The 24,681-nt window shown below is 42.9% G+C and overlaps 1 protein-coding gene across 1 annotated transcript in view; it reads left to right on the forward strand.

The window, feature by feature from the left end:
- Positions 1-1,406: 1,406 nt before the first annotated feature.
- The window catches only part of Stat1 (signal transducer and activator of transcription 1), a 49,711-nt gene continuing 26,436 nt past the window's right edge, over positions 1,407-24,681 (forward strand). Inside the window, exons 1-10 of the mRNA XM_004660247.2 lie at positions 1,407-1,552; positions 1,876-2,032; positions 5,845-5,973; positions 7,127-7,271; positions 10,308-10,406; positions 19,208-19,297; positions 20,820-20,898; positions 21,570-21,661; positions 21,856-22,007; positions 24,103-24,261. Coding sequence (XP_004660304.1) covers positions 5,846-5,973; positions 7,127-7,271; positions 10,308-10,406; positions 19,208-19,297; positions 20,820-20,898; positions 21,570-21,661; positions 21,856-22,007; positions 24,103-24,261 — 944 coding nt within the window. The 5' untranslated portion in view covers positions 1,407-1,552; positions 1,876-2,032; position 5,845. The remainder of the gene's footprint in view (positions 1,553-1,875; positions 2,033-5,844; positions 5,974-7,126; positions 7,272-10,307; positions 10,407-19,207; positions 19,298-20,819; positions 20,899-21,569; positions 21,662-21,855; positions 22,008-24,102; positions 24,262-24,681) is intronic.

Below are 24,681 nucleotides of genomic sequence, written 5' to 3' on the forward strand. Positions count from 1 at the left end.
GTTATAGAGACATTTGTGGAGGATTCAGGCTAGAAGTCAGTTCTGAACTGGCTTTGTGAGGATGCATATTACAAGAAAATAGACTTCATGGTTGTAACAGACTAAACAGTTGCAATATACATGCATATACACGCATATATGCAATACATATACAATATATATAATATACATGCATATATACACATCCCTGGGAAGTTATTTACATCCTTTTCCTACCCAGAGTTGCCCTGTTTTTACAAGATGATTTAAATTCCATCTACATCAAGGGACCAACTGGTTTTAGAGGTATAAAATCCAAGATCTATTTGGGCCTGAATGGTACCTACCTGGGGAAGTGACATTTAACCTTAGATTTAAGTTATCCAGCAAAGAAGTTGTGGAACAGAGATGTTGGCTCAAGGGACTTTCTAAGCCCTAATTTCGGGAAAGAATTTGGCTTATGTGAAGAATAAAAATGCTTAAGTAAGCAAAGAAAAGACTGACATAAGATGGGATGAGAGAAAGTGATACAGGAACCATGGCTTTGTAGGATGTATTTACAAATTTTAATTGTATAAGGGCAAACAAGTTGTTCAGATTGGCATATAACATGATCAGCTTTGCAATGAAGCAAAGTATGGGTAAATCTGCTGTGTGGAGAGAATTCCATGGGCGGGAAGAGCTGAAGTGAGGCGAGAGAAGAGAGCAGCAGAGATAAGGATAGAAGCAATAAGACTTAGGGAAGGGAGGCTCAAAAAGACTTAGGGGCCAGGTGTGGGGGGACGGGGAGAAGGCGCATTAAGGATGACTTCTAGGTATCTGACATGCACCGTTTCTAGACGAAGGGCAAGTTCCGGGAGGAAGATGGCTTTGGTTCTGGAGCTTGGACGACGGGGGTGGGCAGGACGCACCTTCAGGAAGCGCTCTCACGAAGGGAGGAGAGGAGGTGAAGACCAGATCTAAGTCCGGACCCGGACCTTTCATTTAGTGGTTCGCGAATGAAGACGAAACCCTGAGTTTAGAAACTCGACGGTCAACTGCTAAAGTCAGTTTCTAAAACGACATGTCCCCATTCTGTCATCTGCTTAAGTTCCCAGAGGCGAGGGGGGCTAATTAGTGCAGGGATCGCCAAGTCTGACTTCTGCAAACACAGAACTTCCTTTTACGTCCCCCAAATATGTAAACTGAGCCGGCAGCCAGCGGGTTGCAACGCACAACAGCAGCCCACGGGTCTCGCGCGGGAGCGCGGCTCCGGGCTACGGCGTTTGGGGCTATTAGCCAAGCCTCGCAGAGCCCGCGGAGGGAGGCGGCGGGCAGCGGAACAGCCGTGTCCGATTGGCTGAGCGCATATGGAGGCCGCTGATTGGTGGATGTCCGAGGAGGCGGGGCGCTCCGCGGGGCCTTTTCTCCGGCTGGGTACTTTCGTTTTCCAGCGCGAAGTCTGGGGAAGAGCCCGGCAGGCAGCACCCCGGGACCGCGCCCCTCTGCCCACCCCGGACCAGCCGAGGCAAGTCCGCGAGCCCAGGACAGGCTGCCCCGCGGCGCCCAGCCCGGCCGTACGTGCGTGCGGGAGGTGAGTGCATGCGAGAGTGAGCGCGAGGGTGAGGATGGAGGGCTGGGACCCCCGCGACCCGGGCCCTGCCGCCGGACGCCCTGCTGTCTGGTGGCTTTGACATCCTCGATTGCTGACGGGTCCCGAGATGCGCTAGTGCAAGCAGGGACAGTTGCTCTCGTGGATGGCACTGCCTGCTGCTCAGGCCGGTCGTTCTGTGACAGCCACGAGATGACTTGCGCAATGCAGCCTCTGCACCGAAGACCTTCCCCAGTATACTCATTCACTCCCTTACCTCGCTTCGCGCCCCTTTCCGCCACCCTAACGTATTCTTCTTTTCACAGAAGTTTCATTCGCCCTGTGCCATCTTCCCCCACTCCATAGCTGGCCAGGTACAGACGCTGGCACCCAGTGCACGCAACGCCAGCAGCCTTGGCACCTGTCCTACTATATATAGCAGCTGTTTGCATCGCATCCCCTTCTTGGGGCACCTGGAGGCAGGTCAGTAAATGTTCCTGAAACTGAATGAATTTAAGTTAAAATCTTAATTATGTGTCTGTACTTAAAGATGAGGACTTGACGGTTTTCCTGGGACTTGAAAGTGGTATTAGTTCCTCCCAAACCACAAATATTGTGATTTACTCTTTTAAAATTTTTTATTTATTTATTAATTGATTAGAGACAGAGAGAGGGAGAGAGAAAATGAGAATGGGCACGCCAGGGCCTCTAGCCACTGCAAACAAACTCCAGATGCATGTGCCACCATGTGCATCTGGCTTATGAGAGACCTGGAGAATCAAACCAGGGTCCTTAGGCTTGGCAGGCATGCCCCTTAACCGCTTAGCCATTTCTCCACCCGTGATTTTCTCTTTAAAAATAATTTCGGAACACGACCGAAGAGTTTTGGGGTAGGTGTATGTATGTGTGGCCCACAGTGCTTTCGATGTTTGTTGCTTTTATCAGGCACAAGTAAGACTCGAGCCCCCTAATACAATCCTCTGTGCACCAATGCTTAATGAGCATGATGGACCCAAACTTGTGGGATCATCATAGGGTTTGGCTTTTGCTTTCCAATTCCATCTGGAATATACCAGGTTTCAATAGAAGCAAACTGTCACGTGCTCAGTAACTTATGATTTTAGCCATGTGCAGGGCATTGTTTGGGGTTTGAGGAATGTTGAAAAGAAAATCTCCTTGGAGCTTATACAGTGCACGGGAGGCATCATAGAACTTTACAGGGAGGACTAGAGCTAATGTTCTTATAGGAATACAGAATGCATGAGGCACAGATCAAAGAAAGATGATTGGTGGGAAGTCTCAGACAGCTTTGCAGCAACAGGCTCATTTTTATGGGAACTTTGCTGGTAGGGTTTAAATAGGTAGAAACTTGTGGAATAGCTGTTTGCAAAAGTGAGCAGCAGGTGGAGGGAGATGCTCAGTTGAAAAGCAATAAACAGTTTGGTTCTTGAGTTGCTTTGCTGATGGGTGGAAATGAGGTGGGTGACAGTCATTCTAGGAGGACAAACTAGCACTGTGCACAGCAGAATAATGGCCTCCAGTCTCTGCAGCAGAGGCTGGGTTGTGAGGATGGATGGATGGTTGAGGCAGGGGGACAGCTAGTCTTAAGTCTGGACAGGAAGACATCAACCCTAAATTTGGGGTTTGAGTCAAGTGACTGAGAGGTGAGATTGATAATGGATTTGTTGACTTGAATCTATTGATTTTCCTACTTGGTGGCAGGTTCTGTGTCTGTCGTACCACATGCTGTCGTAACAGCCACCTGCCTCTCAGGGAGTAAGTTTCCTGAGTGCCTGACTACTAAGAGGTGTCATAGATCCCACTGGTTAACTCTGCCCCATATGCTTTAAGCACATCACTAGCAGGGAAAGAGACCCAGTGATTTGGAGCCTTCTGTGTAGATAAAATAGAAGTGAAAAATCACATTGCTACACAGGTATGACACAGGGGTGTGCTTGGACCCATTTTTTACTGTTGTTTTTGATGGTAACTAGCTTTGTAATATAAACATTTCTCACTCACCTCTGGAAGGATGTTAGTGGAGCCAACATGGTTTGATACCTGTCCATATGTGTTTTACAAAATGTACACATCCACACACATCCATATTCTGCTTGAAAATGCGGACCTCCTTCTCAGAGGTCTGGCAGGGTAAGATTCATTTGTACCACTCTGAATGTCGCCAGCCATATGTTGATGCCAGTGTGTGCTGATGTAAATAAATCCCAAGTGATGTGATGCTCACTGAAACGTCTCTATTTTCCTGACAAATTTTAAAATAAATTAGGATTTGTTGGGCTGGAGAGATGGCTTAGCGGTTAAGCGCTTGCCTGTGAAGCCTACGGACCCCGGTTCGAGGCTCGGTTCCCCAGGTCCCACGTTAGCCAGATGCACAAGGGGGCGCACGCGTCTGGAGTTCGTTTGCAGAAGCTGGAAGCCCTGGCGCGCCATTCTCTCTCTCTCCCTCTATCTGTCTTTCTCTCTGTGTCGGTCTCTCTCAAATAAATAAATAAATATTTAAAAAAAAATTAGGATTTGTTGTAATTTTTAATCTTTAGAGTTGGCTAAATAATATCTATCTGAAAGTATTACCTTATTCTTTCAAATTTATATTTAACCGTGTTTGAATTGTTCTCCTGTTTTATTTTTATTTTTTAATGTTGTTTTATCTAAATGTGGGTGAATGAATTCCAGGGCCTCTTGCCTCGCAAATGAATGCCAGATGCACCACTTTCTGCATCCAGCTTACATGGGTGGCTTGGGAATTGAACCTGAGCTGGCCTGCAATGCAAGCAAGCACCTTTAACTGTTATGCCATCTCCTCAGTCCTCTGTCCAGCCCTTGCCTTTCGTGAGATGGTAACTCACTGTGTAACCCAAGCTGGCCTTGAATTCAGTATATAGCTCAGTCTGGCCTTGAATTCATGAACCTCCTGCCTCAGCCTTCAAAGTACTGGGATTATAGGTGTGTAATCCTTAAAAATCATTACTGAGATTTAAGACTTCCTTATGCCAGATTTATTGTTTTCAGTAGGCATAAAAGAAAATGTATTTCTTTTAAATGGCATTAAAAAAATGAATTAACCATATGAATCAAGCCTATGAATCCTAAAATATAAAATATCAGTTTACAGATGTACCATTATTTGTAGAACAGTTTTTTAGAGTGTACTTGTGCTTTGTCTTTATTCTAATGTTTTTCATTTATTTATATGATAAAAGTATAGATTCGTATTAAAGTCATATGTATTATATACCTAGTTTGTTCCTAATATTGTTCTTATGATATAACAATGAGCAAAATCCTCCCTCCTAAGTCCTTCCTTTCCTTAGATTAAGACAAATAAAGTAAAAAAAAAAATGTTGTAAGTCACGGGTCATGGAGCAGAACATATCAGCGGAGGGTTATAATGTTCTCCAGGGAAGAGGTAGTTACTACTTAAATAAGGTGGTCAGAATAGATTGCTAACATGGCAGCTAAGACTTAAAGATGTGTCTCCTGCAGAAGAAAAAACATTGCTCTCAAAACTCATAAAAGGCTGGTTTTGGTTCTAGACTTGTTTTGTTTGTGGTAGAGTCTCACTCTGGTCCAGGCTGACCTGAAATTAACAATGTAGTCTCAGAGTGGCCTCGAACTCATGGTGATTCTCCTACCTCTGCCTCCTGAGTACTGGGAGTGAAGGCGGGCACCACCATGCCTGCCTTATAGGCAGTATTTAAGTAATGTATTTCAGAGACAGCTATGTCTTTTTAAAAATATTTTTTATTTATTTATTTGAGAGAGATTGAGAATGGGCACACCAGGCCCTCCAGCCACTGAAAACGAACTTCACATGCATGTGCCACCTTTTTCATCTGACTTACATGGGTCCTGGGGAATCAAACCTGGTTCCTTTAGCTTTGCAGGCAAGCGCCTTAACTGCTAAGCCATCCCTCCAGCCTGACAATTATGTCTTGATTAAGCAATAAACAGACTTGCGGGCTGGAGAGATGGCTTAGCGGTTAAGCGCTTGCCTGTGAAGCCTAAGGACCCCGGTTCGAGGCTCGGTTCCCCAGGTCCCACGTTAGCCAGATGCACAAGGGGGTGCACGTGTCTGGAGTTCGTTTGCAGTGGCTGGTAGCCCTGGCACGCCCATTCTCTCTCTCTCTCTCTCTCTCTCTGCCTCGTTCTCTGTCTGCTGCTCATAAATAAATAAATAAATAAATAAATAAATAAATAAATAAATAAATAAAAACAGACTTGCTGTGACCTGTACGTGTCCATTAATGATGCATACTTTTTTCTCCTTCCTGTAGGATGTCTCAGTGGTATGAGCTTCAGCAGCTGGACTCCAAATTCCTGGAGCAGGTTCACCAGCTTTATGATGATAGTTTTCCCATGGAAATCAGACAGTACCTGGCTCAGTGGCTAGAAAAGCAAGACTGGTAAGCAAAACTTACTGGCTAGGGAAAGAAGTTTGTCCTTTAATAAAAATATTTGTTGGGCTGGAGAGATGGCTTAGTGGTTAAGGCACATGCCTGTGAAGCCTAAGGACCCAGGTACCACGTAAGCCAGGTACACATGGTGGTGCATGTGTCTGGAGACCGTTTGCGGTGGCTGGAGGCCCTGGTGTGCCCATTCTCACTCTCTCTCTCTCCCTCCTTCCCTCTCTGTCTCTAATAAATTAAAAAATATATATTTGTTGATGATGTAACTTAGAGCCATATTTACAGAAAATGAATCTCACCAATGGCCAAAAAAAATAATAATAATCATTAAGTGCATTGTATTCCATTTATAATTTAGTGTAGGCTGGTTGCAAAAGATTTTTAAATTTTTTTGTTATTTTTGTTTATATATTTGAGAGTGACCGAGAGAGAAAGAGGCAGATAGGGAGAGGGAGAGAGAATGGGCACACCAGGGCCTTCAGCCACTGCAAATGAACTCCAGATGTGTGTGCCCCCTTGTGCATCTGGCTAATGTGTGTCCTGGGGAATAGAGCCTTGAACCAGGGTCTTAAGGCTTCACAGGCAAGCACTTAACCACTAAGCCATCTCTCCAGCCCATGGTCGGAAAAATTTCAACCATTCCAAAAGCATTTGACATAAAATGTGAGGGTCCCCTTTATAGTATTTATCTGTTTGTTTGTTTGTTTACTTATTTATTTATTTGTTTGCAAGAAGAGAGAGATAGAAGAGAGACAGAGAGAATGGGTGTACCAGGGCCTCCAGCCACTGCATACAAACTGCTTGTGCATCTGGCTTTACATTGGTACTGGGGAATCGAACCCAGGTTACCTGGGTCATTAGGCTTTTCAAGAAAGCACCTTAACCACTGAGCTCTCTCCCTAGCCCACCTTTTTATTATATAGTTTTCTATACATTTTGTTAAGCCTTCTGTAATTTTTGTGCCAGTTGCATATAAGAGACACACTTGTACAAACTGCTAATACCAACAATAGAAGGTAGAAAAGAAGAAAATAGAACCTGAAAATAATTGAAACTCTTTTTTTAAATAATTTCAGTAAGGAAAGCAATGTTTCTTTTGTCTGACTTAAGTAGCATCTGGAGTGAGGCATGTAATATTTCAACCTTCTAGGGAGCATGCTGCCACTGATGTCTCATTTGCCACCATCCGCTTCCATGACCTCCTATCCCAGCTGGATGATCAGTACAGCCGCTTTTCTCTGGAGAATAATTTTTTGTTGCAGCACAACATAAGGAAAAGCAAGCGCAATCTTCAGGTATGACCCACTCTGCTTCAGTCGAAGTGCTGTCTCGGTTACCTGCAACAGTTTTCTTCTTTCAGCAAATATTCCCGCGCACAAACTTATCAACATTTAAAGAAATTACAGAGATTGAAGTATTCTCTTCTTATGGCATAAATGAAAGAAAATACCATTTTGATAGGTCTTAGTCATTCTAGGAAAAGTGTGATCCTGTAGCCTTGTTTTACTAAAAATTGCTGATTATTTTAACCAAATAAAAGGGGCTTCCTTATAAGAGCAGTGAGATGTGGTAAGACTCTTAGCTCCAAGGTGTGTTAGTGGTTAGGTAGGTCGTAAGTCCTTGCTGTCCCGATAAGAAATAACTCTGGAGAAGTTTGACTTCGTCAGGCCCGGTGGTAAGGGGTGACTTGGACTAGACTCGAGCTGAAGCATGAGCCAGGTCCACCACAGATTACAGGATCTTTTCACGTATATTCCCAGCAGGCCCTCACACTCATGTCCACATTTAGTCTGTATTAGCAGAACAATTCAGGTTTAATAGAAACAAATGGTTTCATGCAGAACAACCAAATATTTTACCTTAGGTAGTTGAAAACTTAATTTTTTTTTCTTTGTGAATCTACCTATGGCTTTATAACAATGAGTGCAGAAATCAGGTAAATTTTTTCTACAAACTTGCTACCATTTAGAATTTACTGGGTTATAAAGTGTTACAAGGCAACTCACCCAGAATTTTGCAAAATAGCTGTGAGAGTGAAAACAGAAAAATTTGAGATTAATATCTTCAGTCTCATTCAAAGTATAGCTCAACACACATTAATTGAGGACTATCATGAATAGTTCTTATAATATTTTTATGTAAGATCCTACTATATGATAATTGGTTTTAAGAAATACAGAAAGAGAGGGGGCATGGTAGCACATGCCTTTAATTTCAGCACTGAGGAGGCTGAGGTAGGAGGATCACTGTGAGCTTGAGGCCGGCCTAAGACTACATAGTGAATTCTAGCTCAGCCTGGGCTAGAGCGAGACCCTACCTAAAACAAACAAACAAACAAAAAAATAAAAATAAAGAAAGAAATGCAGAAAGAGCCTGGCATGGTGGTGCCTCTAATTCCAGCATTTGGGAGGCAGAGATAAGAGAATCATCATGAGTTTGAAGCCACCCTGAGGACTACATAGTGAATTCCAGGTCAGCCTGGGCGAGAGTGAGACCCTACCTTGAAAAACAAACAGAAAGAAGAAGAAGAAGATACTAAAGCATTTGTGAAGATCTGTTAGTGTGGTTCAGTGGTAGGCTTGCATGCTTAACATGCTCAAGGCCCTGGGTTTTGTATTTAACACTGCAAAATAAATCAATAAATAACCATATAAACTACATGTGGAAATATTTTGGTTTTAAATTAAGTTGTTCAACTGTGGTAATTTAAACCAAATTTGTCCTAGTTTACAAAAAGAACATTTTGATTGCTGTAAAAGTAGCTTATTCCAAAGTTAATAGATTAAAAATGAGCTTTCCCAAAAGAATATAATCAAATTTATATATATTTACAAGACATGATGTGTACCAGAGTTTCCTAAGTTTTTTTTTTCTGCTTATGTTCCTTTTTAAATTTTTTCTATTTGAGAGGGGGAGAGAAAAAAATGGGCATGCAAGGCCTTTGGCCACTGCAAACAAACTCCAGGTTCATGTGCCATGTTGTGCACATGTGCAACATTGTGCACTTGCATCACTGTGCATCTCTCTGGTTTACATGGGACCTGGAGATTTGAATATGAGTTCTTAGGCTTCACAGGCAAGAGTATTAACTGTTGAGCCATCTCTTCTGCCCTGATGTTCCTTTTCAACTGAGAAATATTTACTTTGCGCTAGGGATGTAGATATAATAAAGGGGTATATCACCAAACATGTACAGATAAGTCATAAAGAAATTTATTTTAAACAACTCTTGATATACATATAATTTTACCATTTATTAAAGGTGAAAGTAAGTTTGTGTACTAATAAGATGGATGTGCTTATTTGGCTAACATAATGCAATTCAAAGGTACACTAATTTGATACAAGCTGAAGAGTCATGGCAAGGAAATATCAAAAGTCTTTGTTTTCCACAATTAAACTATTCTGTTTCTATGAGACAAGAAGGCTTCGAGGCTGGGAAGATAGCCCAGACAGTGCAGTGCTTGCCTGGCAAGCATGAGTGTTGGAGTTCAGTCCCTGTAAACTGCTGGGTGAGATGTCAGAGGAGGATCCCTAGGGCTCTCTGGCCAATCAGTCTAGCATGATTGGCAAGATCTAGGCCAATGAAAGATCCTGTTTGCAGGCTGGAGAGATGGCTTAGCGGTTAAGCGCTTGCCTGTGAAGCCTAAGGACCCCGGTTTGAGGCTCAATTCCCCAGGACCCACATTAGCCAGATGCACAAGGGGGCACTGCGTCTGGAGTTTGTTTGCAGTGGCTGGAAGCCCTGGCGTGCCCATTCTCCCTCTCTCTCTCTCCCTCCTTCTCTCTCTCTCTGTCACTCTCAAATAAATAAATAAAAGTTAACAAATTTAAAAAAAAAAGGTACTGTTTGAGAAAAGATAGATTAATGTCCCTGAGGAACAATACACTGTTGCCCTTTGGCCTACACCCATGTGCACTGTGGACACACATGCATAAAACTAGGATATGTAGAAACCTTGGTATATACAGTAAAACACTGCCATTCATGACATACAGTTGTCGAGAATTTGAGCCAAGGTTTGGCTGGGCTGTCAGGGCTGGCATTGAGTAGTATGATGGCATGTATAATGCAAAGTGTCCATTTTCAGAACCAAGGCTGTGGTGAAGTTATCTGGGGCAACATGGGCAAACAGTGCCAGCAACAACCTCATATTCATTACTTATTTGGTTTTTGGTTGTTGGGCATTAAGAAGCACTTCACTGTTGCTAGATTTTTCGTAACTCCCTCATTCTGTTACATCAGCCCATATGGGACTGCACCTCACGGTTTATGAATCTTTGCTGTGAACATTCTGAACTTTATTTCTATTTTAACCACCTCTATCTAGGATAGTTTTCAAGAAGACCCAATACAAATGTCTATGATCATCTATAATTGCCTGAAGGAGGAAAGGAAGATTTTGGAAAATGCACAGAGATTTAATCAGGTACCTTTTCTAATTGAATACTAGCAATTATAATAAAAATTCACTCATTTCACAAATATTACTAAGACTCAGAGCTCTGATTTCATAACTTGAGGAAGCAGAAAAAGGGTGGTAAGGAGTACACAGACTCAAGCTAGGTTTAGGCTTAGTGAAGGATCATCTGTTGGTAGAAGTGAGAGAATGAAAATTCCAGAATGGCTCAGTAATAGTAATTGTGACTTAAGTAATTTGAAGATTGGCAATGCTATCTGCTGAGCTGAGAAGAAAGGGAAATGGGAAGAAATAGGCTTTTTGCAGGACAAACAGATTGGGAGAGAGAAGATTGAGATACCTATTAAATATTCAGGACATCCAAACAGTAAGTGATTCAGAGTTGTACTGGTACTAAGGTTTTTGATCATGGTTTACTAATCATTTTTCAGGCTTTTCTGGCAACCAAGGTTTAGCAGGGGTTATTTTTGTTTTTGTTTTGTAATGGCATTAATTATTCCTTTCTTGAGCAGTGCCTTGGTGAGAACAATATAGTGGCCAGGCAGTTATAAAACCATTGTGGTACAAGTTGTTCTGACCATGCTACTACAGTGTAGAGGGAGAATACAGAGGAAACACAGATATCAAAGTGAACTGTGTCATGGTGGGCAAGGAAAATGGATGGAAGTTGTGCTGGTAAAGACCTTTGTCCTATCCCCAAGTTACTGTCTCCCTGTGGCACTGAAAGCACGGTGCTGTACTCACCGTGTGCAGATTGCTTGTTCTGACTTCAAGCTAGATGGTTAGATTGGTGCTTACCCTAAAGACCAAAGCTGCACTTCAGTACTGTGGCTAAAGCTGGCTGCTTTGGCTCCTTTTAGAGAAGAATGCCTGTTTCTAACCTGCCATGCCTGTGAGAGGTTTGTGGAGTGTTGTAGTTACCTTCTCATTGCTGGACACACACCCGACCAGAAGCAGCTTATGGGAGGGAAGGGTTGATTTCAGACTTACAGATTCCAGGGAAAGCTTCACCATGGCTGGAGAACCTGGCTCACTTCATCATATATCCATAGCAGAGAGACAGAATAAAAACCAGACCTCAAGCTGGCTCTGTACACACCTAGAACTGCGTTCAAGGTCTGCCCGCCCCCTGCCCTGACACACCTTCTCTAGCAGGGCTGTACTGCTGGAGACCAAATAGGAAGCTTAATGTTAATTAAAAAAATAGCTGAGGGCTGGAGAGATGGCTTAGTGGTTAAGTGCTTGCCTGTGAAACCTAAGGACCCCGGTTCGAGGCTCGGTTCCCCAGGTCCCACGTTAGCCAGATGCACAAGGGGGCGCACGTGTCTGGAGTTCGTTTGCAGAGGCTGGAAGCCCTGGCGTGCCCATTCTCTCTCTCTCCCTCCATCTGTCTTCCTCTCTGTGTCTGTCGCTCTCAAATAAATAAATAAATAATTTTTTAAAAAACGTTTAAAAAAAATTAGCTGAGACTATGGGGGTATTTGCAATCAAACCACCTCACAGAGGAAATTTCGATTTAGGTGATACCTCATTCCAACAGCAGTATGCAGTGGACCTCCTCTGTGTTTCAGTAGGTGATAGGCAGCCAAGAGCAGAGCCTACCATTCGCCTTTGCACACAGGCATGCCTCACGTCACTTTTGGCCCTTCAGCTTAGAGTGCATATTTCAGGCAAAGCGAATGAGCTCTACCACACCAATCTTATGCAGTGTGTGTCTTGAGTTTGCGTGCACTGTTGAGCTCCCATAATCTGGGAGAGGTCAATTTGAAGCCTCTCAGAATTCACCTGAGGGACTGAACTCTTTGGGAGGGCCTCTTGAAGTATGAGGGAATTTGGTATTTGGGAAGGTCAGGGACAACAGGAGATTAAAAAAAAAAAAAAAAAAGTACCCTCTTTCCATGGTCTAGCACTGGCTGACAAGCCAGAAACATGTCTTTGCCATCTTTTCCTCTTGCTGAAGTTAATATGTGTCAGTGTATTTTCTCTTTATCCCGAAGTTTATATGCATGGAAGAACATGTATAATTTGTGTTTAGAAATAATTGATTTTTAGGACTGAGGAATGAGGAGAATATAGATGGAACAAGAGTGTCTAAGAACATTTGTTCAGAGCACTTAAAAGGTAGAGAATTCTGTAGACATGTTGAGATAGGAAAGTATTGGTTCCCACTGTTTTTCAGTGGAAGATTGTTTCAAAGTACATGTTATTTTATCCATATTCTCTAGAAGTAAAATGCTTTGACTGCTGCCTTATAGGACACTAAACTTTTTGCTTTATTTTTTTTTATGTGTGTGCATGCATGCTTGCATGTACATTTGTGCATGGGTGTGTGTAGAAAGCAAACTTTATATATATTGAGAAAATTTAGGCCTTTAAAATACAGAAATGATGCAGATCACTTCTTTCAGGTTCGAGGGAAGGTATGAAATAGATTATAGACTTTTCGTGGCTCGTTTATCCTTGTAATTTTTAAGTGATAATATAATTCTTACATACTGAATGCTTATCCTAGTTTAGACCCTGTGATAAGAACCTTAACAACATTTTATTTGACTGAAAGCTTCCAAAACTTATAATTGTAGGTATCTATTATTATCCCCCATTTTATATTTTTAGAAACCAACACTTTACTGAAGACCACAGAGCTAATGGGGAATATGTTTGGGATTTAAATCTAAAATTCTTTGCCTCTAAACCCATGCATCAGAGCAGTTACTCTTTGATTTCCTCACTTGTGAGACAGGATGTGAAAGCATTCTGCTTGGGACTTGTGACAGCCATGGCAGGTTGTGACATCCCTTATTAGATAGCTATCCTGTTGAGTTGAAGAGAATTGCCTTCATGAACAGAAGGGATTCCTTCTGGGACTGACTGATTTCCAATTAAACCTTCCATACAGGCTCTTCAGAGATACAGGTATGTAATATGACGAGGTGATAGCTAGAGTTTCTCCCAAAGTTCTCCTTTGATGTTTCTGTGGTTTTAGTGTTTCTGGGTTTTCAGAAGGTTAGAAAGGTGAATACCTTGGTAGTGTCAGTATCAAAAGTGCAATGGTCTTGATGAAATTGTACATGCTGATGTGGTCCCAGAAAAGCAGCTGCTTCATAGGAGATGATGTTGAGGGAGGAGAGTGCAGAGAGTAAGAGCATCCTGAAGCGTTCTAAACACATGGATGCTCAAGCACGTTTCTCAGGCTCTGTCACCATCACCAAGTGTGTTATGGTTACTTCCTCACTGTTGTTACAAAACACCCAACCGGAAGCAATAGGAGGAAACTGATTGTTTTAGCTTAGAGTTTTGAGGGAAAGTGTCAACATGGCAGGAAAAGTATGGCAAAGCAGACATCCAGGCATCACATCAGCTGCGAGGCAGTATAAAGAATGAGCTAAATAAAAGTGGAAGAGAGCCTGAAGTATAAAGTTCCAAGACCTACCTCCAAGGTTCTAGCAGCTGTGGATCAAGTCTGAGGCTTAACCACTGACACATGAGGCTATGGGGTCCCTTCCCATCCAACCATCACACCAGGGTTTTTCCATTAAGCAGCATCTACATTATAGCAGCAAGAAGGTAATGCAGTTGTATTCTTACATTAATAAATATCTCCCAGGTCACTAAACCAACCTTTGATGGCTTGGGAGAGGACCAGGAAGTCAGGATCCTCTAGCTGTCTGTTCTGTAGGGTATATTTTCCCTCTGTAACAGTCCATAGAACACAGCATCCATAGCCAGCTGGTTTAGAGTAGATAATAGCAAAGTTTTCCTTGTATAGGCAGGAAACCCTATGGAGTGGCACAAGTAAGTAAATCATTTTGAATGGCCACAGAAGTCCCTTTTACCATTTTATGGCATGTGGCCTCAAGGACTTAGGATGACAGTCATTTTTGTGTAGTTCTGATATGTATTTTTACAGCTGATAAGAGTTCAAACGCTTTAAATTTCTTCTGTTCTAGAGTATGGAAAATTAAAGGTAGATTTCTTTGAAAAGAAAATTCTTGATTTTGCTAAAGATGAAACAAAAAACAAAGTTGTAGACCAGATTTGGCCAAAGCAAAGACAAGAAACCATTAAAAACATAAGAATTAACTGGATCAAGTGGCATGTGTCCATACTCACAGCACTTGGAAGGCAGAGTCAGGAAGATCAGGAGTTCAAGGCCAGTCTCAGTTACAAAGCAAGTTTAAGGTCAGCTTGGGCCACATGAGACTTTATCTCATACAAAACAAACAAGTAAACAAAAAAACAAACTTAAGAATTTAAAACAACATCATAAAATGTAAGCTTTCACTGTTAACTTACAATTTTGCTATTACCCCAGTAGAAATAGCAACAAGTTGTTTCCTAAAGCTATGTGGATTGGTTCTGAAATTAATATAAAAATCAACGTAATAGGGCTGGAGAGATGGCTTAGCGGTCAAGCGCTTGCCTGTGATGCCTAAGGACCCCAGTTCGAGGCTCCATTCCCCAGAACCCACGTTAGCCAGATGCCAAGGAGGTGCATGCATCTGGAGTTCGTTTGCAGTGGCTGGAAGCCCTGGCATGCCCATTCTCTCTCTCTGCCTCTTTCTCTCTCTGTCTGTCGCTATCAAATAAATACATAAAAATAAACAAAAATAAAAATCAAAAAAAAATCAACATAATAAGCAAGGAATGCCTGTAAAAAACAAGGTATTGAAATGGGACTAGTTTTATTAACATACTATACATCTTCTGTAATTGAGTATGGTTTGGAGGTTCAAACAGAAACAGACAAATGTGAATGGAAAACATCTAGAACTAAGCCCAGAAATATATAGAAATTTATATTATAAAGATAGAAGCTCTGGGCTGGAGAGATGACTTAGCAGTTAAGGCACATGCTTGTGAAGCCTAAGGACCCAGGTTCAATTCCCCAGTACCCATGTAAGCCAGATATACAAGGTAACACATGCTTCTGGAGTTTGTTTGCAGTGGCTGTAGGCCTTGGCATGCCTGTTCTCCCTCTGTATGCCCTTTCTTTCTCTCTCAAATAAATAAATAAATTTATCCTTTCAAAAACAAAAAGATGGGAGCTCAAAGCATTGGGAGAAATGTAGACTTTCCACTAAATATAGTTAAGGTAAATTTATAGCCAGTTGAAAACAAAGTTAATTGGACTTAAACTTCACATTAAATTTAATAAACTTCAAGAATAAACTTCAAGTGGGGTATGGTGGTATGTTGCAGTCCGGTTCGCATTGCTGGTAGAAATCACCCAACCAAGAGCAGCTTCTGGGAAAAAGAGATTTATTTTGGCTTACAGGCTCAAGGGGAAGCTCCATGATGGCAGGGAAAAACGATGGCATGAGCAGAGGGTGGACATCACCCCCTGGCCAACGTAAGGTGGACCACAGCAACAGGAGGGTGTGCCAAACACTGGCATGGGGAAACTGGCTATAAAGCCCATAAGCCCGCCCCCAACAATACACTCCCTTCAGGAGGCATTAATTCCCAAATATCCATCAGCTGGGAACCTAGCATTCAGAACACCTAAGTTTATGGGGGACACCTGAATCAAACCACCACATTCCGCCCCTGGCCCCCATAAACCGATATCCATACATGATGTAAAATACAATGCATTCAGTCTGACTTTAAAAGTCCCCATAGTTTTTATCAATTCCAATGATGTTCATACATCCCCATAGTTCAAGATCTTTTAACTGAGCCATAATACCAAAATATAACCTCAAAAAACCCATAATGGCACAGAATAAATATTCACAGTGCAATAGATGGCATTGGGCATAGCAAAGAAACATTCAACCAATACAAGATTTAAAACAACCAGGGCAAACATCAAACTCTGTAGCTTCAAGTCCAGCAACTCAAACCAGTGACAAATCTTCAAGTCCGATAATTCTAACTAGCAACAAGTCTCTGGCATTCCAATTCCGCCCCTCCAGCTAGGCTACTCACAGTCCTGGGAAACTTCACCGGGGCCGGCAGCTCCTCGGCAGCCATCTCATGGTCCCGGCATCTCCGCTGGGTCTCCACTGCAAGCCACGGTTCATCCTCATGGCCCCATGGGGTCTCTATGCAGGCAACCAGCAAACCTGCTTCACACTGCCCATGGCCATTTCCAAAACACAAGACCGTGTTGCAAACTCAATGACCCTCTTTCCAGCATTTCTTATACTCCAAAATAATAGGTAGGGTGCCAATTTGTTAATCCAGGGGGGATTAAAGCAGACTTTGAAGAACAGGACACTCCTTGAGCACTCAGGCCCCTTCAAAAGAGTTGACATTCTTTCTGTTGCCCCAGCGCAGGTCAGCTAGCCCAGTCTCAAAGGTTGTAATCTCTCAGTTGCAGCTGAATGGGCAGCAGTTCACCCAAAGATTTTTCTTTCTGTGCCATATCCCTCTGCACACACCAGTTCATTTCTACGCTAAGCAACCCTGCACAACTTCTCAGGACATGGGCACAAGAGCAAGTTTCTCACACACTGCTAGCCCAGTCCAGGCAAAGCTCTTTCTCACCCTCATAAACCAAACCTCACAGTCCATAGTTGTTACTGCCTTCAGGTCTTTCAGCTCTGACCAGGATAGACCATCAAGCTGTACTTACAGCACTGCAAGGCATCTCTTAGGCCAAGGTTTCAAATCCTCCCACATGCCTCTTGATAATCAGCTCCAAAAGGCCGAAGCCACATAGTCAGGTGTCCAGCAGCAATCCCACTCCTCGGCACCACTTTACTATTGCAGTCCGGTTCACATTGCTGGTAGAAATCACCCAACCAAGAGCAGCTTCTGGGAAAAAGAGATTTATTTTGGCTTACAGGCTCGAGGGGAAGCTCCATGATGGCAGGGGAAAACGATGGCATGAGCAGAGGGTGGACATCACCCCCTGGCCAACATAAGATGGACCACAGCAACAGAAGGGTGTGCCAAACACTGGCATGGGGAAACTGGCTATAAAGCCCATAAGCCCGCCCCCAACAATACACTCCCTTCAGGAGGCATTAATTCCCAAATATCCATCAGCTGGGAACCTAGCATTCAGAACACCTAAGTTTATGGGGGACACCTGAATCAAACCACCACATGGTACATTCCTATAATCCCAGTGCTTGGGGAATGAAAGGCAAGAGAGTCAGATATCATCCTCGGCTACATGACATTTTAGCTAGCATGGGCTATGTGAAACCCTGCCTCAAAAAGACAAAACAGGGCTAGAGAGATGGATTAGCAGTTAAGGCATACTTGCCTGCGAAGCCTAAGAACCCAGGTTCAGTTGAACCCATGTAAGCTAGATGCACATGCATCTGGAGTTGGTTTGCAGTAGTTAGAGGGCCTGATGTGCCAATCCTCTTTCTCTGTCTGTCTCTCTCTCCAAATAAGTAAAAAAAATTAAAGACATTTAAAAAGTAGAACAAAGCTAAATAAAAGTATAAGAAATTCTAAAACTGTGTGTGGTGGCGCAAGTCTTTAATCCCAGCACTTATGAGACAGAAGTAGGTAGATCTCTGTGGGTTTGAGGCTACCTTGAGACTTCATAGTGAATTCCAGGTCAGCCTGGGCTAGAGAGCAAGACCTTACCTCAAAAAACAACCCCCCCCAAAAAAAAGAAAAGAAAAGAAATTCTCTTGTATTGCACAGTAGAATAATTATATAGTAATTACTATATAGCTCAGAAAGCTAGAGAATATTGAATGGTATGTTATATTTAATGTTTTCACCATGAAGAGATGTTACTTGCTTAAAAATAGAAAAAAATGAAGACATGCAAATACTAGGGGAAAAAAATGTCTTTATGTCTTTCAATAGACCAGTACTTTATAATGTGAGGAGAAATCTAAGTAATCAAGTAAGTCCCACATAGAATCTATTCTGTAAAGATCATGGCAAGGAAGATTGATAGATTTCTTTTCTATGTGGAGTTAAACTGTAAGCAAAAATAGTATCTTTCTAGAATTTGATCCTTATGAAAACACCTGAGTCTAGACCACTGACATTGACTTAGGACTAATGAGTATATGCTGGGTGACTAAGTCAGTATCCACTTGGTGTGATAATCACAGGTGCCGACTTCCGAGTCCTCTCATAGGCCTGGTCACTCCGGGGCAAGTCTGAATTTACATTCATTGTTGACTTTGTAACCTAGCAGGGTGTTGGTAGAGCCCTTAGTGGCAGTGCTTTTCAGTTTCCTTTTACCTCTGAATCACCTAGGATAGAGCTAAAGTAGGACTCTGATTTACACATCTGCTTTAGGACCGAGATTGTATTTTCAGCTCGCTCTCAAGGTGGTGACATGCTGCTCATCTGGGGACCACACTTTGAATCACAAGGCTTTAAGATAAACAGAGGGCTAACGTAAATCATTGAATTACAGCATTTGAGAAGCCTGAAATAATGACTAAGTGTACCACTCAACTATATGAGTAATAGACACTTTTAGAAATACTATTTTAGGAACCAGGTGTAGGCTTGGTGGACACACCTTTAATCCCAGCAATTGGGAGGCAGAGGTGGGAGGATTGCTGTGAGTTAGAGGCCAGCCTGAGACTACAGAGTGAAATCCAGGTTGGCCTGGGCTAGAGTGAGACCCTACCTTGAAGAAAGAAAATAGAAATACTATTTTATATATGAACTATACATAGACTTTTTGTACACTGTTGTTAGTAGTTTGCCAGCATTTTCCAGGGCCTTGGAATCATACTGATACACACATAGGAAGCTTTCAAATATCTGGGAGGTATATAGGGCACAGAATATGGACTGTATTTTGGAGTATAACTAATGAATAAATAGAGCAAACGAAATGATGGCTGCTAACCATGTATTTCACATTAAAGGCTCAGTCGGGGAATGTTCAGAATGCTGTGATGTTAGACAAACAAAAGGAGCTTGACAGCAAAGTCCGAAATGTGAAGGACCAAGTTATGGTGAGTATTGAGTGAATAACCGCATTTTTTTTCTTGAGGTAGGGTCTCATTCTAGCCCAAACCGACCTGGAATTCACTATGTAGTCTCAGGGTGGCCTAGAACTCATGTTGATCCTCCTACCTCTGCCTCCCAAGTGCTGGGATTAAGGACGTGCAATGCCCAACTGTATAACTGCATGATTTTTTAATTTTTTTCGTTTATTATTATTTTTTTTATTTATTTGAGAGCAACAGACAGAGAGAGAAAGAGGCAGCTAGAGAGAGAGGGAGAATGGGCGCGCCAGGGCCTCCAGCCACTGCAAAGGAACTCCAGATGCGTGTGCCCCCTTGTGCATCTGGCTAACATGGGTCCTGGGGAATCAAGCCTCGAACCTGGATCCTTAGGCTTCACAGGCAAGCGCCTAACCGCTAAGCCATCTCTCCAGCCCAAATAACTGCATTTTAAAAATATACCTTTCTGCAGGGGGAAAAAGGTTCCATTGTCCTGCGTGAAGTTCTAGTAACTAGTCTTAAGTGGTTGAGAAAAATTATGCTAAAGGTCTAAACCAGAAGTAAACAAGTTGGTAAAACCCGTGATCAACCAGACATCTTTTGGCCTCTTTGTGACTTACAAACATTGAGCTTACTTTTTTGTCCCTTCGAGATCATGCAGTAAATGTTGACTTTGCCCCCATTATCCAATGAACTAGACTTTTTTTTTTTTGCACTAAATGTCTCTTTATGTCCAAACCCCTCGAATCAGTGCATTCCTATAGTTACACAGAGCCCTGAGATAAACACGATCCTTTTTCCCTAAACACCTGCTTTATTATAAGACTTAGAAGATGAACAGTAAAACTCACTGAAAGAAAAATCCAGTGCATTTCTGATTAGAATCAGGTGTCCATGGCAATTTTAAGATAAAACTTCCAACATAGTCTATGGAGACAAATAACTACTTGGACACTCTTTGGTCTGCCCTCTCCCAAGGATTCTCTCCCAAGGATTATTAGTGGAATAGGCCATATAGCCAAGAGGGACAGGAAGGCCATAGGTACAATTAACAGGAACCAGGCCTGGACTCAGGTGTTTTAGAAAGCATCTTTCTAACCCCAGATTTTTCACAGCAACTTTATCCTGCAGTCTGTCCATTTAAATAGAAATAGCAAGTGGCCTTGATTTGGAAATGCCCTTGGAAATTCAGAGGAAGTACGTATAGCAATGTGACCAAATCTGAGAGAAATGAAGCTTATTTGTAGAGTGAACATACAATTTTTTGTCCTACCTGACGTGGGTCTGATAAGATAACCTTCACTATGAGATTCTGAAATCTTGTTTAGAAGAAGTCTCAAAACTGACAAAAATCTTAATTTAGGCATTGAGCTAGATGATGGCAGCTTGAGAATTGTTAAAATTTCTGTTTTTGAAAAATGTTACCTCATTCTTATTAATGCAGTACATATTATTCATGTATGCAAGTAGAGCTTTGCAAGTCTGATCCTCCTTCACAAAGCTGGGAAACAGATTTTATCTTTATTTATAGAACATAGAGCATGAAATCAAGACCCTAGAAGATTTACAAGATGAATATGACTTTAAATGCAAAACCTCTCAGAACAGAGGTAAGAAACAATGCCCATTAGCTATATTTTTTGGCTACATTTTTTTCTAGTTACACTAGGTAGTATGTTTTCAAAGTGTTTTATGATTCTGAGTTAATTTTGGCTTCTTGATGATCCACTTGAGGGTGTTTAAAGCTTAGAACCGTTGACAGTTTGGACCAGTTAATTCTTTGTTGTGACGCTGTCCCATGTCTTGTAAATAGCTTAGCAGCATTCCTTAATGTCTACTCACCAGATGCCAGTAGCAGTGCCTACCAACCTCCAGAAGTGACAATCAAAACATTATCTCATGTCCTGGGGGTGGGCAGTGAAGGGAGCCCCATTTGATAACCACTGCTTATGTATTATTCACTTTATTCGATTGCCTGGCCGCAGACTGACTCAGGATGGTACCTGCAGCTCAGCTTGGCATTTGCTTGTGTTTTAAAGCAGCTTCACTCTATGTTGTTTTTAATGATAGGAGCAACTAAAAGTGACCCCCGAGTGAGCCTGCCATGGAACACAGGGTACTGTGTGTTCTCTAGTACTCACTTGGTTAATCAGAAGAGGTTATCAGTGTGATCAGACTTTGCATTCCTGTCACATTTCACCTAAATTCAGGTTAATGTTGACTTGAGTTGAGTTTATCTTCTTACATATTTATAGTTTATCTGCTGTCTCTCAATTCACAGAAAGTGAAGCCAATGGAGTAGCCAAGAATGATCAGAAACAAGAACAGCTGCAACTCCGCCAGATGTTTTTAATGCTTGACAATAAGAGAAAGGTATTGTGGTTGCTTTCCAGATGGCTTTTATCATGGACCATAAACGAAGGGCTTGAAATTTAGAACAGAGGAATAATTATTTTTGTGACTTTACTTAGAGCTCTCCACTTGAAAATGAAGAGAAACTTGTTTTGCTTCAAAAAAAAATCTTCCAAAAATTCAGTGATTGAAGATGAATTTATTTAACCCTGCAGGAGATTATTCACAAAATAACAGTGCTGTTGAATGCCACTGAAGTTACCCAGAATACCCTGATTAACAATGAGCTTGTGGAGTGGAAGCGGAGACAGCAGAGTGCATGTATTGGGGGTCCGCCCAACGCCTGCCTTGATCAGCTGCAGAGCTGGTAAGATTTTCCTGCAGTGGAACGTTGGGCAGCCATTCCACTGGCTGACCATAGCCACTGATAAAGAGCACCTTTGGGCTGTGAAGGTTGAATGGGTTCATGTCATCATTTCAGTTGGGGTTTGATGGAATGCAGCCTCCTGGGAACCTTGGTAAGCGCAGTTCCACATGATGCCGTGTTCAGCCACATCTACTGGTGTGAAGATGTGTCATTTCAGTGTAGCAAGTCACATGGCACACTTAGCAACTTGAGTACTGATGTTTTGTTAAATGTAAAGTACCTTAAGGCATTTTCTAGGCTTCCATGAAATAATAGTTTATCATCCATCCAGTCAGGTGGTGCTTGCGAAATGCTGGCTGTGTGGCAGACAGCATCCTGGGACCTGCGTGCCCACAGGGGATTGATTCTGAGGGCTTTTCCCTGAGTAGTTTCTTCCCGCCTGAGAGTGAACGGGTGTGTATTGAAATGGAGAGAAGGAGTTCTTTCCAGCAAGAGATAAGCCTTGGTGGAGGTGCAGCAGTGAGGATGTGTAGGGTGGCCTGCTGGAGGGCTGGAGTCATAGGTGGGATCACAGGTGGCAGGAGAACAGGGCACTCTCCCAGCTCCTACTAGAGACCAAAGGCAAGCTTTTCTTTTTTCCTAAGCAGGGGTGGAGTTCCTAATTTTTTTGATGTTGCTGTTGTTGCTAGTGGGTGGGGGAGCAGAGAAGCTGAACTTAGGATGGAGGAATCTCAGAATGAACAAGAGGATGGTGGGCTAGGACAGTTGCCAAGCAAGAGATCCAGTAGGGTTATTTTCATGAGTTGACCTGCTAATTGTTTTTAAAAGCAAAATTAATATACAGCCATTTGGTTTTATTCAGTGAATTGTCTGTATGTATACCAAATTTCTTACAAGGTAGAACCTCATTTGTCCCCTTGCACCTTGAGGGGTAATGACCCCTCCCCCAAGCACTCAGGTGGCCTGAGTCATCCTCCTGGTGGCCTCAGGAGACAGGCGCCTCTTCCCCCAGGGCCCGCGTGAGGATTGCGTGCTCCGTGCGTGTCTCCTTCGAAGGGCTCTCAGCAGCTCACCCGGCCGCCATGCTGCCTCCTCCTGCGGTAAAGGGCCTCTGGGTGTTCTGCACTGGAGTCAAACCACCAGGCGAAGAAGACACTTTCCAGTAGGGAAGGTGTTTCTAGAAGCTCTCCTGCCTTTAAACTCTGGATAAAGTCCTGCTTGGACATCCTATAGGTCCAGAAGCTGGGTCACTGCTGGCAGTTGACTGAGGAGGGAAGAGCCTCAGAGCGGTCTCGGTCTTCACATTAGCCTCACATTTTCGGTGCAGGTGGAGCATACGGCTTTCTCCGCTCCCAGCCCACGCCCGCCTCCCACGGTGTCCCGTGGCTCCCAGGGAGCTTCCCCCACCCAACCCCTGTGCAGTGTCTCTGGTAGACCTTACCAAGGAACTGCTTGCTTATGTCACTGTCTTGGTAGAAAACCCTTCAGTGGCTCAACACCTGATTCTTGCATCATGTGAAAGCATCTGCCTTGTGGTCCCCTTTCTCTGTGCTCCTTCCTGCTCCTCCCTTTGGATATCTGCCTCCTTGAAGTTACAGATACCTGGGAGCTCTGCCCCCGTCACTCCTTGTCTGTGTCTCAGGACTGTGTATAAGCTTTGGACCTGTGATGTAACTCTTCAGGACAGACCGTCTTTTCCTTCAAATCACTAAGCTCTTAGTGTCAGCACAGCCTCCACCTTCCCATTTCTCCCTTGAGTGTGGAGTAGCTTCATGTTTTGCCCAAACTCCTTTTTGATTTTTTTCAATGCTTTATTTATTTATTTATTTATTTGAGAGAGAGAGAAGAGGCAGGGAAAGAGAGAATGGGTGCCTCTGACCACCACAAACTAACGCCAGATGCATGTGCCACCTTGTGCATCTGGCTTACATAGTACTGGGGAATCAAACCTGGGTCTTTAGGCTTCACAGGCAAGCGCCTTATCTATAAGCCATCTCTCCAGCCCCTCCTCTTTGATTTCTGTGGTTCTCTTTAATCAGGCTGCTTTGGCACCGTTGCTGACAGAGAATGCTGTAACTTTCTTGTACCCTTCCAGGTTCACCATGGTTGCAGAGAGTCTGCAGCAGGTTCGCCAGCAGCTGAAAAAACTGGAGGAGTTGGAACAGAAATTCGACCATGAACAGGACCCTATCACAAAAAACAAAAAGGTGCTATGGGATCGCACCGTTACCCTCTTCCAGCAGCTCATTCAGAGGTAACCTTGGGGAGACTGACATCAATTTCTATAGTTTAATCCAGAGGAACTTTTTTGTTTTGTTTTGTATTTCGAGGTACGGTCTCGCTTTAGCCCAGGCTGACCTAGAATTCACTCTGTAGTCTCAGGCTGTCCTCAAACTCACAGTGGTCCTCCTACCTCTGCCTCCCAAGTGCTGGGATTACAGGTGTGTGCCACCACACCTGTCTTATCCAGAGGAATGTTCCATGGCAATTCAAATAGCTTAGAAAGGTTCATGGGCTGTATAAATTTTAATGGCAGTCGGCTTTCCAGAATGCCTTGTTCATGCTATAGCACTTCATTCTTTTGGCCACCTAGGCTAGAAAATAGAATGACTTTTCATCCCCTTCTCTGTCCCTTAGCCAGTCTGTGCCAAAACCTAGCAGGTCTATTTGTCAT

The sequence above is a fragment of the Jaculus jaculus genome, chromosome 4 (genome assembly GCF_020740685.1).
Source record: "Jaculus jaculus isolate mJacJac1 chromosome 4, mJacJac1.mat.Y.cur, whole genome shotgun sequence".
In the NCBI taxonomy this organism is placed as follows: domain Eukaryota; kingdom Metazoa; phylum Chordata; class Mammalia; order Rodentia; family Dipodidae; genus Jaculus; species Jaculus jaculus.